Genomic DNA, 14,649 nt, shown 5'->3' with positions numbered 1-14,649 from the left:
GATGGACCAAGTTGGTTATTACCCAATTCCATATAGCACAGCGCAGGGAAATGCTTGATTGGCTTAGTAGCAATTCTTTTAATATACAGTACATGAACTGAGTGCAGTCCTCTCTCGCTTTAATTGTTGGCCACCCAGATTCTGTGCGAAGAAGAGTTGCTGATATTTCTGATGGTAGAGAGCATAGCTTTCGGAGGGGGTGAATATTTTGCAGTTTCCATAACTTTAATGAAGTTTGAATCAGAGCCCTAGACTTTAACACTATAGAGCATTTGAGTAACCAAATATCATTAGGGCAGGTTCAATCAGCAGCCCTCCCTTATTGTAACAGAACTTCATCAATGCCCTAGTGGTTTCTTGTGCTTTGACTTTCAATGCCTCCAGATGACACTTCCAAGAGAGGGTTTCACTAAAGAGTAAATCCAGGTATTTAAATAATAGGCTTTGTCCTATAGCTTGGTGATTTAAACACCATTTATACCTAGGACTGTGTTTGCAAAAAATCATCATCTTGGTCTTATTCTGTTTACAGTATGTGCAGAAAACCTGCAAGAGATTTTTGAGGCCCATTCGGGAAAACGAGAAGAGCACTAACCAAGATTTCTTGTTCTTAATAATTGGAGATACCCTCTCTATATATCAAGCTCTTATCTCTCCATTTTGGGAGATAATTGTTCAAGGACGGGGGTGGGGAATGAAACCTTGTCGGTTGATAAGAACAAGAAATGTTTACCTTCTATGGCGACAGCCAAAATTAAATCAGTCCTAATCTAATTATTGCTTATAACAAATCTCTTGAAATGTAATTAACATTTAGCCTGGGTAGCATCAAGAGCCAACATTATGGTTATTTATGATTTTACAGTACTCATGACGGCAATTGCCTGCTCTTAGGGTGCAGCTATACTCCGCCCATATTGTTAGTATTTTATTTTTTGAGGTGATCTATGCTATCTACTGTCCCAGTCAGGCTTCTAGATGCATAGCAAGTACACGGGGTCTTAGATAAAGCTCAAAAAGGTCATCACTGAACTTAAGTTTACTGAGAATTTCAATGTCTTGGGTTTTTAATAGGCTTTCTCTCTCTTTAGGACCACATTTCTGATTCTCATGATTGCAGAGGTGTGCTCCAAAACTGCTGCTGAACCACATTGCTTTCCCGGTCCTCTGGATCAGCTAAACCAGAAATTAATTTTTATCCTTATTTTTGTCAGTCAAAAATACACTGTGCATGGTAGCGTGCCATGGAAACTGTACAAAATGGGAGGAAAATTGTGCAGATGTTACTTTAGTGCCTTCACTGTTCTCGGTTCGGGAAGCCAGCCTTTCACGGCGGAGAACATGGAGAATTCTTGTTGGAGCACAAATGGCCTCGGCCGCCAGTCGTGCCAATGTTTGCATCTTCTTTTCTCCAAGTTCTCAGGGACCTCTTCATTACCTACTGCCCAATCGTTGCAACTGGACTGAGCCCAACGCCTTTTGCATTTGTGCTGCAACAGAGGTGTGAGGAACCCCAGGGCCTGGCAGCCAAATGTGGCCCCCGAGGACTCTCTGCCTGGCCCTTAGAACTGTTGCCAGGCCACACCCCTAACCAACCTGCTATGCACCCTGCCTGTGTGCTTTTGCCCTGCTGGAAAGTGTGACTGAACTGTGATAAGGTACCCTGCATGCCTGGAGATGTGTGTGTAGCCCACTGCCCCAAGTTATGCCCAATGCTCTGCCCACTTTTCGCTATGGCCCCACCTGCCACTGGCATCTGGCCCCCGGGAGGCTCTCCATAAGGGAATGTGGCCCTTGGGCTGGAAGAAGTTTTCTAACCCTGTGCCACGGTCTCTTTAAAAAAAACAAAACAGGGGGAGCAGGGTCCTAGGCTGGGCGCTCAATATTATATCTAACGGACATGTTTATATGGGGAAATGGGGAATTCCACCATGAGCTATTGGAGGATACAAATATAACCATTTAAATTTGTAATAATAATTATTATTATTATTAATGGGCCCTGCCAGGCTCGTTCTTCTCTGCCCTGCTAAAATCTCTGCCGATACTAAACAGCACCTGATGTTTTTGACCAATCAGAACCTCAGAACCTGTCGGCATTCATATTCCAACTGCCAAACATCTCAGGAGGGCAGCACCTGTGAAATATGAACCTTGTCAAGGGCCCCGTGGCAGATTCATGGTTTGATTAGAGAACATGAAGCAGGTAGCATGATGTTCACGAGGGAGGAGAGGGGAAAGGGAGGTGGCAGACCTGTTGGCAGGGGAAAGGGGGAGTGTCGGGGGAGTGTCGGTAGTGTTGCGCAGCTCCCTGCTTGCATCACAAGGTGGTTCTTGGCTCAAAGGGGCCCATGGGGCGCAGTGGTACAAAGCACGGGTGGGCAGCTTTGGGCTCTCCTCATGTTGCTGAGCAACAGCTCCCTTCAGCCCCCAACTAGCGTAGCCAACAAGCAGAGATGGTGGGAGTTGTTCAGCAACATCTGGAGGGCCAAAGGTTCTGGTACAGAGACGGGAAAGGGCCCTAGATCAGCGGTTGCCAAACTTTGTGGACTAAGGGGCACATTTTGGATTTTGAGAGAGGGATGCCAGTCATAAAATGGCTGCCATGAGGGGTGGGGAGGTGGCATAACACAAAATTAGAAAGCGTATGAAGTCCCCCTTACAGTGGTACCTCAGGTTACATACGCTTCAGGTTACAGACTCAGCTAACCCAGAAATAGTGCTTCAGGTTAAGAACTTTGCTTCAGGATGAGAACAGAAATCGTGCTCTGGCGGCGTGGCGGTAGCAGGAGGCCCCATTAGCTAAAGTGGTGCTTCAGGTTAAGAACAGTTTCAGGTTAAGAACGGACCTTCGAAACTAATTAAGTACTTAACCCAAGGTACCACTGTAATACCTCCCATGGGTTCCACCAACTGGGGGATTGCGATAAAATGTTGCAGTGTGATGTGCTTCTGCCCCAGGGTTCCATTCCCCCTCCCAGTTTTCTTTTTCCCTCTGCCCACTGAGCATGCACAATCCACAGTGGGTTGTTTAGGGTTTTTTTCTCCTTTTTCGCCCTATAGGGCACACTGGCCCATAGGGCGCACCTCATTTTGGGGGGGGGGAAATGAATAAAAAAAAAATCCCCCCCCCCAGCCCCCAGAACAGGCTGCTGCCCACAAGCCTTGCAAGCCTGCGGGAACTCCCACCGGGCTCCCCAGGCTTGCTGATAGCTTCCTGAAGCCTGGAGAGTGAGAGGGGTCGATGCGCACCGACCCCTCTCGCTCATCAGGCTTCAGCGAAAACCTGCATTCACCCCCATAGGACGCACACAGATTTCCCCTTCATTTTTGGAGGGGAAAAAGTGTGTCCTATAGGGCGAAAAATACGGTAAATGCCCAGCTACATGACAATCTTGAATGTCACCTTTTGATTTCTATGGGCAGGTTTCACCTCTGTCTGGGGTGGGTGGGGGGCATTAAAAAGAGCTTCACGGTGTGAACCAGGAAACAACCTTTTCAGATGCCGAGTTGGTTCTCTTTAACCTTTTTATATCTATGCGTCTCCTTTTGCAGCCGCTCCATTCTGTGCCCCATCCCGTTTGGTTGTCGGTTTTTCTCTTCTCTGTCGGTCAGCATTCTGTAGCCGTTCAGTACTCACTGGACAATTCTGGGGGGGTTTCTGTGCCTTGGGGCATTTTTAATTTTTTTTTAAGTAGTCCTACATACCACCAAGTTATCCTGAGCCTGCTGATATGTATGGTTTGTGTGGTTTTGACTTTCTATGTGCAAGCATGCACAACCATGTCCAAACTCAAAATGGAATGATTATCTACCATGGTTTTGAAGTCTGACAGCTGGATTTGGACGTAGCAAGCGGGAGGGGGGAATCCTTACCATATTCCTATCAGGGAAATGGTTGGGCTAGAGGCGCCACCTACAGTCCATATGTAGTATTGCCCACAGTTCCAGGACAATGGTGGTCAGAAAACAGAAAAAGTCCAAAGTCCTGGGAGATTATGCTTGGGTGGAGACTCAAAGGGCACCAATATATAACAATTGCAGGAATGCAAAAGGAGCATAGAGAGCTGTCTTATACTGAATCAGACCCTTGGTGCATTTAGCTCAGTATTGTCTACACTGACTGGCAGCAACTCTCCAGGGTTTCTGGCAGGGAGCTACCAGAGATTGAACCTGGGACCTTCTGCATGCAAAGCAGGTGTTCTACAGCTCTTTCCTGTGGGATTAACCGTTAATAAGCAGGATTAATAGCTTCTGGGAGAGAATAAAGTAGCTTGTCCCGTTCAGCTCCATGCACACCTGAAGTCTGCTTTGCTCTATAATGCCATTTCTTGAAGAAATTATCTCCACAGTTGAAGGAGTCAGGAAGTTATTTATTTATTAGATTTAGATGCCACCTTATCCTCCAAGGAGCTCAAGGTGGTCACATGGTTCTCCCCATTTTATCCTCACAACAACCCTGTGAGGTAGGTTAGGCTGAGAGGCACTGAGTGGGGAGTCGAACCCTGTTCTCCCAGGTCACAGTCTAACACTCTCAGTTGGTGGCTCAGGCAACAGCAGGAGGGAGCTACTTCCCTTCTGCCTTGTTTGCCAGCTTCCGGTATGTATGTGGTTAGCTATTGGATTTTCCTCTAGAGGAGTCTTTGCTCTGATCCAGCAGCTCTCTTTTTTAATAGATTATATTTTTTGTATATATTCCTATATAAGTTATTGGTTCCCATGCCTTATATAGGACAAAGCAACCAGACTCCATTTGTTGAGAGTGGGGCAAAGCCTCCCTCCCTCCCTCCCTCCCTCTCACTTGTCTAGGGGTCAGAACTGAGTGGGCTTAGCCCTCCACACGCCAAATGCCCCTCTTGACCAATGATGTCTTGTGTTCGTTGGGACTGGTAGGGTGAAAGGCAGGGAGGCCAACAGTAGATGGCGCCAAAGCCAATGACAGGCAGAGCCGGTTAATTCTAATTTGGCCTGAATCCACCTCCCTGCCCAGTTCTACAAGGTTAATACCAAGACTTAGGAGGAGGAAGCTGACAGCCCATGCCACCAGCTGGAGTGGTTCTAAGAAGACAGGCAAATGGGGGCTGGCTGAAGGCAGCTCCACTCACCCCAATGGACCAGACCTCCACTACTCTTGACTTATAAACATGCTGCCATTTGTTGTATGGTTAGATTGCAGAGGCTGCAAAATGTCAGGCCGGCACAACCTCCATTAAGAAGAATCATGTTTGTGTATGTGTTTGTGTGCTTCCATGTACAGACACATTTCCTCCCCTACCCCTCACCTGAGGCCTCTGCAAAATATAGCCCTTCTTACCACCCATCAAAAACATAAAACGGGCATTCTGCTGCAGAGTCCGCTCTTCCTTACCAACGCCGATCAGCTGAATGAGAGAGACAGTGAAGTCTTCGTCCTTCTGCTGAACGAGGTTCTCTATGGTTAATCCGATGACGCTCAACAGGGAGAGGATGGTGACGCAGAAATAGATCTTGACCGGAGAGGACAGCTCCGACCAAGGTTTGATCTGCAATCAGAAAAGCATGTAAATGTTCTCTAAGCAGCTTTGCAACCAGGTAAAAAAACCCACATGGTTTCATAGCAGCCCTGCAAAATAATCCAGTGTTGTTTTGGCAGGGTGTGTTCTTTGGAACTAACTCCCTGTTCATGTAGCAGGCAGGGACCTTCCCTGTATTGTTTCCTGTGCCTGAGTAAAACTTATTTGTTTAGGCAAGGCTACCCAGGCAGGTAATTTTAACACGTATATCTATTTTCAAACTGCTTGTTTTCTTTATAGCTTGTTAAACGTTATGTCAACTGGTTTTTAAGGGTTGCTTTTATCAATATTTTTAAATGAATCTATTGTGGATGCTCGGGTTGCAAATGTGAGCTGTGTGGGAGGCACGTTCACAACCTGCAGCGCTGTGTGGGAGGCACGTTCACAACCTGCAGCGACCAGCGCACACATGCAGGTCGCGATTTGGTCTTCTGCACATGCACAAAGCGCGATTTAGTGTTTTTGCACATGCGCGAGCGCCAAAACCCGGAAGTAACCCGTTCTGGTACTTCCAGGTTTGGTGCAGTGTGCAACCCGAAAATGCGCGACCTGAAGCGTCTGTAACCCGAGGTATGACTGTAAGTGGTATATAATTTTTGTTAAATAAATAAAAGTTGGGAGTTGGGGAATGGGTGAGACTGAGAGATGGTAGTTAAAGACAAAGTGGTCCGTCCCCCCCCCCCCCCGTTTTTATTCATTCATTCATTAAATCTATCTATATCAGGGGTCAGCAACCTAAGGCCTATGGGCCACAAGCAGCCCATGGCGGTCGTTTTACTGACCCACAAGCCGCCAGTTCAGCGAGTTCCTGCATGCTGCACTAAACTGCAGCTCCGGAAATCACGTCTGCACAGACGCAGGCACCGGAAATCATGGGTGTGCGTGCTCACACGCACCCACGATCCGGCCCACGGAGGGGGCTCAGTAACAGTGAACTGGCCCAGACAATGTAAGCCTTGCCGACCCCTGATCTATATCATGCCCTTCCTCCTGAAGGAGCTCAGGGCAGCAAACCCATCAAGCAAACTTCATAGTGCTTTTCACCAATAAGGCTCTGTTTTCAGGCTTTCAGAATAATCAAAGTTTCCTGAATGATGTACATTTATGTATGTCAGGTTTCCCACCTATGAATTTATTATCTAAATGAACCTTTTTTTAGAGAAGAGGTTTGACAGGTCCCCACCCTCAAGTGACTTTTTAAAAAACAGTCACATGGAAAACAGAGAAAGGAGGTGGGGTAGAAGCAGCAGATAAAACCAGAGAGGGATATGTCATTACTGTAACAAATGCAGAAGACCAAGTGTAGCTCTAAGCATGATAAATGCAACTGAAACTAACAGGAAATCAATTGGTTCAGATACTTACAGGGCCACATGGGGTAGGGATGAGGTCTTGATGTCTTGGGGTTAGATTTGGCACCACAGAGGTTAAAACATCATTTGGCAGGGGAGGATCTTGCATCTCCTCCGAAGGGAAAAGGAGGACCCTGGAGGGAGAGAACAACAACGAAAGGATGTCTGGAGGTGAAGCTAAGTGGAAGTGTTGCGTATAGATGTGAGAAGGTTTTTGGGTTCACTGGGTAGCCTCTGAAAAACCATGGCTCCTGCCCAGCCAGTCTTTTACTGAGCTGATTTCAGTTTGAATTTCCTGATCCAACTTTTTGAATTGGAGACCTTGTAGGCATGGGGGGGGAATGCCCACCAAGATGCCCTTGCTGTTGTTAGCTAGCATAACAAGCATCCTTGCGGACGCCACAGGCTGTTGTGCGAGAACAGAGGCAGCCCCTTTCGTGAGTCAGGACTGCAAAAACATGCATGCTTTTCTGCTGCATGGAAATCTGGACCACAATGACATGCTCAAGGATGTCACGATCTCTTCCCCCATCCTGTCCGCACTTCTAAATTTCAACTAAAAGCTAAGCTTCTTTTGCTGCTGAAGTAGAAGCAACCAGGGTGGAACCTTCCCCATGTTGTAGTGTGGTGTAATGGTTAGAGTATTGGATTAGGACCTGGGATAGCAGGGTTGAAAGAGAAGCCACAATATATGACTTTGGACCGGTGACAATCTCTCTTGCCTAAACTATCTCACTGGGTTGTTGTGAAGATAAAATGGAGGGAAGCATGCATGCCTCCATGAGCGCCTTCTAATAATAAATATAATTATTACTTTTACTGCATTTATTTGTTTATACAATTGGTCACTTAAAAAAAACAACTAAAGTAACTAAATGCATCTGTATAAATTTAATAAAAAATAAATACGTTTTCAAAACGAATTCAGAATATTTGAAGGGCTTTTTTCTTTTCTTTTTTTTTAGAAAAAGCATCTCAGAATTCAAAGTTTGGTGGTGGTGGTGGTGAAATGTGACGTCAACGGTCGCGGTGAGGTCGTGACGTGACGCGGCGGCGACGTCACAGTGCCTGCAACACTTCAACCACTTTAATGCGGGCCAGAAGGAGAACTCTCAGGTCCAGACTGGTAACTCCACCCTCGCACCCAACCGCCGCCCAACCTCCCCCGCCCCCCTCGCGCTCGCTACGGGTCCCCGCGAGGCGCAGGCGGCGGCAAGTACCTCGTGTCGGGAGGCTCCATGGCGACAGAGTCAGTTACATGGCCCGACGGGGAAGCGAGCGGGCGCCAGCTCCGCTTCCAGGCCTCAGGCGCCTTTTCGGGAGCGGGTAAGCCATAGAGACACGGGCCGAGGTCCTAGACCGGCGAAACTTCCGGTAAAAACAGGAAGTGTATGCTCCACTTCCGTCGCTCTTCGCTGTCACTTCTTATGTAGAGACCGCGTTGGGAGTTCAAAGGAGTAGAGCCAGTAGAGAGTGACGCATAACGAAAGTACAACTTGGACTTCTGAAAAAAAAAAAGCAGAGACTTGGTTTTTTAAAAAATATAAAAAGCCCCTTTTCACGTTTAAAAAGTTTTATTGTAGTGGGATTTTTAAAAAAAAGTTGCCGTTTTGGTCATCGCTTCGTATGGATGAAGAGGTGCCTGGTGTGATGCAAACCTTCCACTTTTGACTGGAAAGTGGATTTGTTGTTGTTTAGTCGTGTCCGACTCTTCGTGACCCCCTGGACCAGAGCACGCCAGGCACTCCTGTCTTCCACTGCCTCCCGCAGTTTGGTCAAACTCATGCTGGTAGCTTCGAGAACACTGTCCAACCATCTCGTCCTCTGTCGTCCCCTTCTCCTTGTGCCCTCCATCTTTCCCAACATCAGGGTATTTTCCAGGTAGTCTTCTCTTCTCATGAGGTGGCCAAAGTATTGGAGCCTCAGCTTCACGATCTGTCCTTCCAGTGAGCACTCAGGGCTGATTTCCTTCAGAATGGAGAGGTTTGATCTTCTTGCAGTCCATGGAACTCTCAAGAGTCTCCTCCAGCACCATAATTCAAAAGCATCAGTTCTTCGGTGATCAGCCTTCTTTATGGTCCAGCTCTCACTTCCATACATCACTACTGGGAAAACCATAGCTTTAACAAAAAGTGGATTTACAGAGATAGAAAGTTTACAGTGATGCACGCTGGGTTACAGCCAGTGTTAACCCTACTCAGAGTAGAATAATAGAAGGCTCATTTTGTTTTATTCCAGACCCATTGGAATAAATGGACATCAGCCCCGTTCAACCCTTACTTCCTTTGCCTGTAGCCTTCCAAATGTTATTGTTCCACATTGACCATGTTGTCTAGAGCTGAACCATTCTGAGAGGCCAGCCAGTTTCCTCAGCGCTGGTTTGCAGAAAAAACAACTTTAGGCTTGAAGTGCCCATAGGAACTGAGCGGTAGGGGCTGGGGGGTTGTCTGTGCAGACACTCATGCATTTAAATTACATCTTCCTCCTGGAAACTGTTATTTGTTTAGGCTGCTCTGTGAGGGATGAACTACAATTCCTAGCATTCTTGTGGGATGGGGGCATGGCTGTCAACTTTCAGACTTGAAAATAAGGGATCAGCAGCCTCACCTGTCCTGGGGCAGTCTACCGGATACCTAACAATCCAGGATAGCAGCGGGAAACGGTGCTGAAATAAGGGGATTTCCCACAAAAAAAGGGAAGTTGACGGCTATGGATGGGGGTCCTTTAAATATATTGTGTATGCCACAACATTCACACATCTTCCCCCTCATTCCTGATTCCTGGGTTGGAGTAAAGAAAGTGGGAGACTTCCTCAAGTGGACTAGAAACTTGGATTTTCTCATATTTTGTTTGCTTGCTTATTGGAAATATTTCAGCTTCATGGCGGCGAAAGAAAGAAAGAAGGAGAAAAAAAAACATTATTTCCTCCCTCCCCGAAGGTGAGGGTGTTTGACCTGAGTCGTCTCTAGAAACTTACAACTCTGTTATATCGCTAGCCCCTTCTTGTATTAACTAACGCTTGCTAGTTATCTTTGGCTGCAAAATCTCTCACGACAGCAACCCGGAAAAGAGATGCCGGGAAATTCGTCGCGCTCTGCACGTGCCTTGAGGCACAGTCACCTTGCGATGTCAGGTTTGGGGCCGGGCAAAGGAGCCTGGTCCTAAGTGCCAGTCGCTCTCCGTCACCTTGAGAAAGTATTCATCGCATTCATAGAATCGCAGAGTTGTTAAGGGATCGCGAGGGTCATTCAGTCCAACCCACTGCAATCCAGAAATCTTTTGCCCGATGTGGGGCTCGAACCGGGGACCTTGAGATCTTTTTCTCACTCCCCACAACACCTTGCTCCGCCCGATCAGAGGAGGAGCCCTTTACAGACCAGGCGGGGCTTCTCCATCCGCGGAGGCGGCCGTGATCATGGCTGCGGAAGGGGAAGGCAAGAATTGTCCGGAACCGCAGGCAGGTGGGTGTGTCGGGGGCTAGCATTGTGCGATTTCATTGCAATGGCGGGGGTAATTCCCTCCCCACCCCCCAAAAATTTGGGAAGTTGCTGGAGACATTTGCAAATCTTAGCGCCCCCACATCCAAACCCCCCCTCCCCAAGGGCTGCGCTGCAGGGATTGCAATATATTGTTTTGTGGGTTCAGCACAGCAACGCGGTGCGTGTTTGTGTGTCTCTTTGAATGGTTAGTTCTGCCGCGGCGTCTTGCAATTGTTAATTTGGGGGCGGGGAGATGCCTGGATGGTTTTTGAAATATTGCCAGGGCTCAGGAGCTCTGAATGTAGTGGTCAAACTATCGAAGTGGGTACGGGTGGGTATATTTCTCATCGGCTGAACCAGGAATCACCAACCCGCTCACGCACCCCCTTCCAAGGGGGGGGGGGGTAGATACAGTTGAAATAAAGGCTGGCAGTGGTATTGTAGTGGTGGTCTTTGAATTAACCCTGGAACTGAATCAGAAATTAGCACCTTAAAGTAAGGCTGCATGCGCACAGAATAGGATTAACACACAATTTCTCCTCTCCCAAAGAACTATACCGTAAGTTGTTAAGAGCTCTGTGAGGGGTAAACTACACTCCCCAGGAATCTTGCAGAGTGTGCTTTAAAAAGTTAGGTGGGTATGCAGCCTAAAGGATTAATTGTGCCATGAGCTCTTTGGCACTTCACCAGATCATGTAGAGGTGTCTCTGTACCTGTATCCACAGTGTGTTTGTGTGTATGTAATAGCACACTGATGTTGTGGTGTAGTGGTTAGTGTGTCAGACTAGGATCTAGGTAACCAGGGTTCAAATCTCCCCCACTTAGCCATGAGGATCACTGGGTGAGCTTGGGCCAGCTGCTGCCTCCTAGCCTGACCTGCCTCACAGGGTTATTGTGGGCATTAAGTGAGGAGGGGAAAACCATGGACTCCACCTTGAGTTCATTGGGGGCAAAGGTGGGATATAAATGCACTAATATAGATGCACAGGTGGGTGTGTAGAAAAATGTGAATGGCAGTTTTCAGCAGGAAAGAAGCACAAACAATAAGCCCCTGACCATTCAGCTGAACTGAAATGGATGAGGAGAAAGCACAGTGACCATTCCAGGACAGCAATAATTTGTGACTGCCACCCTAGCTTTGCCTTTCGAGTGGGACAGGAAACCAGTGTCTCCATTCAGGCCTCAACTAATAGAATCAAACCTCTTGATCCATTGTCATTTCATCTTGGAGTCTCCTTTTGCAGTTCATCTGGTGTCAAATAGGCTTCTGGTGTCAGAGCTGTGGCTGCTTATTCTTTTGCATAGAGACAGACCCGTTTGTCCTGGGGAGGCAGGCATTGTTAACAGTAGACATATCACATTGATAAAAAGAAATCCAGGAAGACCAGAAGCTGCAACTGCCGACCGATCAGTTAAGCTTGGCAAAGAATTATCAGGTACTCGGCCTCTTTTGTCCCATTCTCATTTGGCTCCACTGTTTTCATTTGACTCCATTGATTGGGGGGGACTCAGGCCTTGAGCTCAAATGGGACCCTCCGGGCATCTCTGTCTAGGCCTCAAAACTCTCCCCAGGCCACAACCCTCAGTGACCCAAGTGTTTCTGCCTGGCTGGAACTCTGACCGTGCCTCTTGCTTTTCTGAATGGAGGCTGGAGGGGGAGGTGTGTGTGCGTGCACAAACTAGTCTTCTACGAAAGGTATAATTTTATTTGCTGCTCCACCTATTTTGTCTCTGGCCCTGCCCAGCACTGGCATGTGGCCCTTGGAAGATTGCCCAGTAGAGAAGGTGGCCCTCAGGCTAAGAAAGGTTCCCTATCGCTGCTTTACAATAATCATTCTTTGTTACTTAGGTAAAGGTAAAGGTACCCCTGCCCATCAGGGCCAGTCGTGACCGATTCTAGGGTTGCGCGCTCATCTCGCTCAAGAGGCCAGGAGCCAGCGCTGTCCGGACACTTCCGGGTCACGTGGCCAGCATGACTAAGCTGCATCTGGCGAGCCAGCACCAGCGCCGCACACGGAAACGCCGTTTACCTTCCCGCTAGAAAGCGGTCCCTATTTATCTACTTGCACTTAGGGGTGCTTTCGAACTGCTAGGTAGGCAGGAGCTGGGACCGAACAACGGGAGCTCACCCCGCCGCGGGGATTCGAACCGCCGACCTTTCGATCAGCAGGTCCTAGGCTCTGTGGTTTAACCCACAGCGCCTCTCTGTTACTTAGGTGTATTTAAATTACAGCTATGGCTTGAATCCCAATGCATCTGATTCAATAAGACTCTAGTCCAAAGAAGACACGTGCCATAATAGAATTAGTTAGTCTTTAACATGTCATGAGACTCTTGGTAGTGTTTGCTGGAAGAAGTCTAAGCCAGTTGCTTTTCTTTCATTTCAAGAGCTTCATTTGACCTGGATTAGACCCGGAAGCTTTTTCCAGGATCAGTATTGCCTCTGTGTGTGATTAGGTACAGAATGATATTTATTACTGTCAGGTAGGTTAGGCCATGATAGGGTGTATAGTCGAAGATCATCAGAGAGCTTTGTCACTGAGTGTGAACCCTGATCTTTCAAGTTTAAATCTGACACTTTCTGCATTTTACATGTTCCTCTTCTTCTTCTTTGGCGATCACTCGTAGCTAAGTAAGACTGTCTTCCATGAACACGGCCTTAACAGTGAGTCTGTAAGTGACTCTGGAGGCCAATTCTGGATCCACACATCCTTCCACAGTGGGTACATAGGTTTCTGGGCGGGAGTTAATCATGGTGAGGATTTGCCAAACGTGCCTTCCTCTTAGCACATTTCCCCCTTTCATCCTGAGTTTGAGCGTTTTCAAAGCCCATGGCACCTTTGGTAAAGGCTATTCTCCAATTGGAGCACTTGCAGGCCAGTGTTTCCTAGTTGTCAGTGTTTATAATACATTTTTTTAGCTTTGCCTTGAGAGAGTTCTTGAACCTCTTTTGTTGACCACCAGCGTTACGCTTTCCATTTTTAAGTTTGGAATGGAATAGTTGCTTTGGAAGACAATAATCAGGCATCTGAACAACATGACCAATCCAATGAAGTTGATATTGAAGAATCATTGCTTTGACACTGGTGATCTTTGCTTCTTCCAGTGCACTGGTATTAATCCACCTGTCTTCCCAAGTGATATGTAAAATTTTTGGGAGACACCATTGATGGCATCTTGGTTGGCAGTGTCCAGGCCGTGTGTGTGTAGGGGCGGGGGGGGGAGGGGAACTGGCCCAGTCCTCGCCAGCGACACCACGGTGAGGACTGGACAGAGCAAAGCAGGGCCACTCTGTGCCTCCTGCCTGTCTACACGGGGGGGGGGGGGCGCGACTGGCCAACGTAGCCCTTGGCGGGTAGAAAGGAGCAGCATGCCGGGCTATGCTGGGGTCACCTGCATGGGGGTGCCTGGTTCATGCCCTCTCAAAAATTGTGTGCCTGGGGCTATGCCCTGACTCTGAGAATTGTGTAAGTTGAAACTGTCCCATTAGGAAAGAAAAAAAGGCAAAATAGCCTTTGCATATGGCAGGTCTGTTTAGAAATCGTGACTAACTGAATGCTGATAGACGTGCCTTTACCATCATGACTTTATCTAATCTTCCTCATTACTTAGTAAGCACCCTGTTGGATTAGGTTACTCTGGACCCAACCCTATTCTTTGTTAAACTTGAGGAGGCTCCTTGCACATTGAAATGGTAGACGATAAAACATATCCTGCAAAATTAGGTGAAGTAGAAAGCACCCCCCCCCCCAAGAAATCACGCAAACCAGCAAGAGCTGTCAGCACAAAAAGTTATTAAGAACACTTTTCATCTAGCTCTCGGGATAGCTTATTGTTAAATATAAATCTGGAAAGCAATGAGGTATGTTATAAAAGAAAAAGGGAAAACAACAATAGGAACTTGTGCAGGATCTTACCTGCTGGGCCCAGCCAGGGTTTACTATCCTACCAATTTCTTATGAACTTCTGTAGGCCCCCTATGGAAAGTTTAAAGAAAATATACCTGCTTTGCCTAACCTTTTACTTTACTGTGGATACCGTCACAGCTTGTTCCTTTAACCTTCTACTACATATAGTAGTGGGATAGAGGAGATGAACAGACCCACAGAATTGTACCAAATACTTTTTTAAAAAATATAAATAAATGTAAGATTTACTTGCAAAGTAAACAGCTCTTGGCTTTGATTCTTGCTTAAATAGGTCACTGTCGCTCAAAGTATGCAGTTGCTTGAACACTGATACTTTAAATTTTATCATTGCTGCTTC

General features: G+C 47.2%; 2 protein-coding genes across 3 annotated transcripts in view; one reads left to right on the top strand and one right to left on the bottom strand.

The window, feature by feature from the left end:
- Positions 1–8,254, bottom strand: part of LOC309376891 (uncharacterized protein) — a 21,748-nt gene extending 13,494 nt beyond the window's left edge. Inside the window, exons 1-3 of the mRNA XM_081923816.1 lie at positions 8,125–8,254; positions 6,918–7,038; positions 5,369–5,522 (exon numbers count right to left, since the gene is read on the bottom strand). Of these exons, the coding sequence (XP_081779942.1) occupies positions 5,369–5,522; positions 6,918–7,038; positions 8,125–8,144 (295 nt within the window). The 5' untranslated portion in view covers positions 8,145–8,254. The remainder of the gene's footprint in view (positions 1–5,368; positions 5,523–6,917; positions 7,039–8,124) is intronic.
- SLC35E2B (solute carrier family 35 member E2B) overlaps positions 8,093–14,649 on the top strand; it is a 25,596-nt gene continuing 19,039 nt past the window's right edge. The window contains exon 1 of one of the 2 annotated variants that reach the window (XM_081923743.1): positions 8,093–8,230. The gene's annotated coding sequence lies outside the window, so the exon portion shown is untranslated. Of the gene's footprint in view, positions 8,231–10,241; positions 10,366–14,649 lie in introns of those variants that run through there. The other variant, XM_081923742.1, reaches the window with a different exon arrangement.

Source organism: Podarcis melisellensis (genome assembly GCF_964234715.1).
Source record: "Podarcis melisellensis genome assembly, chromosome: 8".
Lineage (NCBI taxonomy): Eukaryota > Metazoa > Chordata > Lepidosauria > Squamata > Lacertidae > Podarcis > Podarcis melisellensis.
Note: the sequence above shows the minus strand (reverse complement) of the source record. Positions and strands in the feature narration are given on the sequence as shown.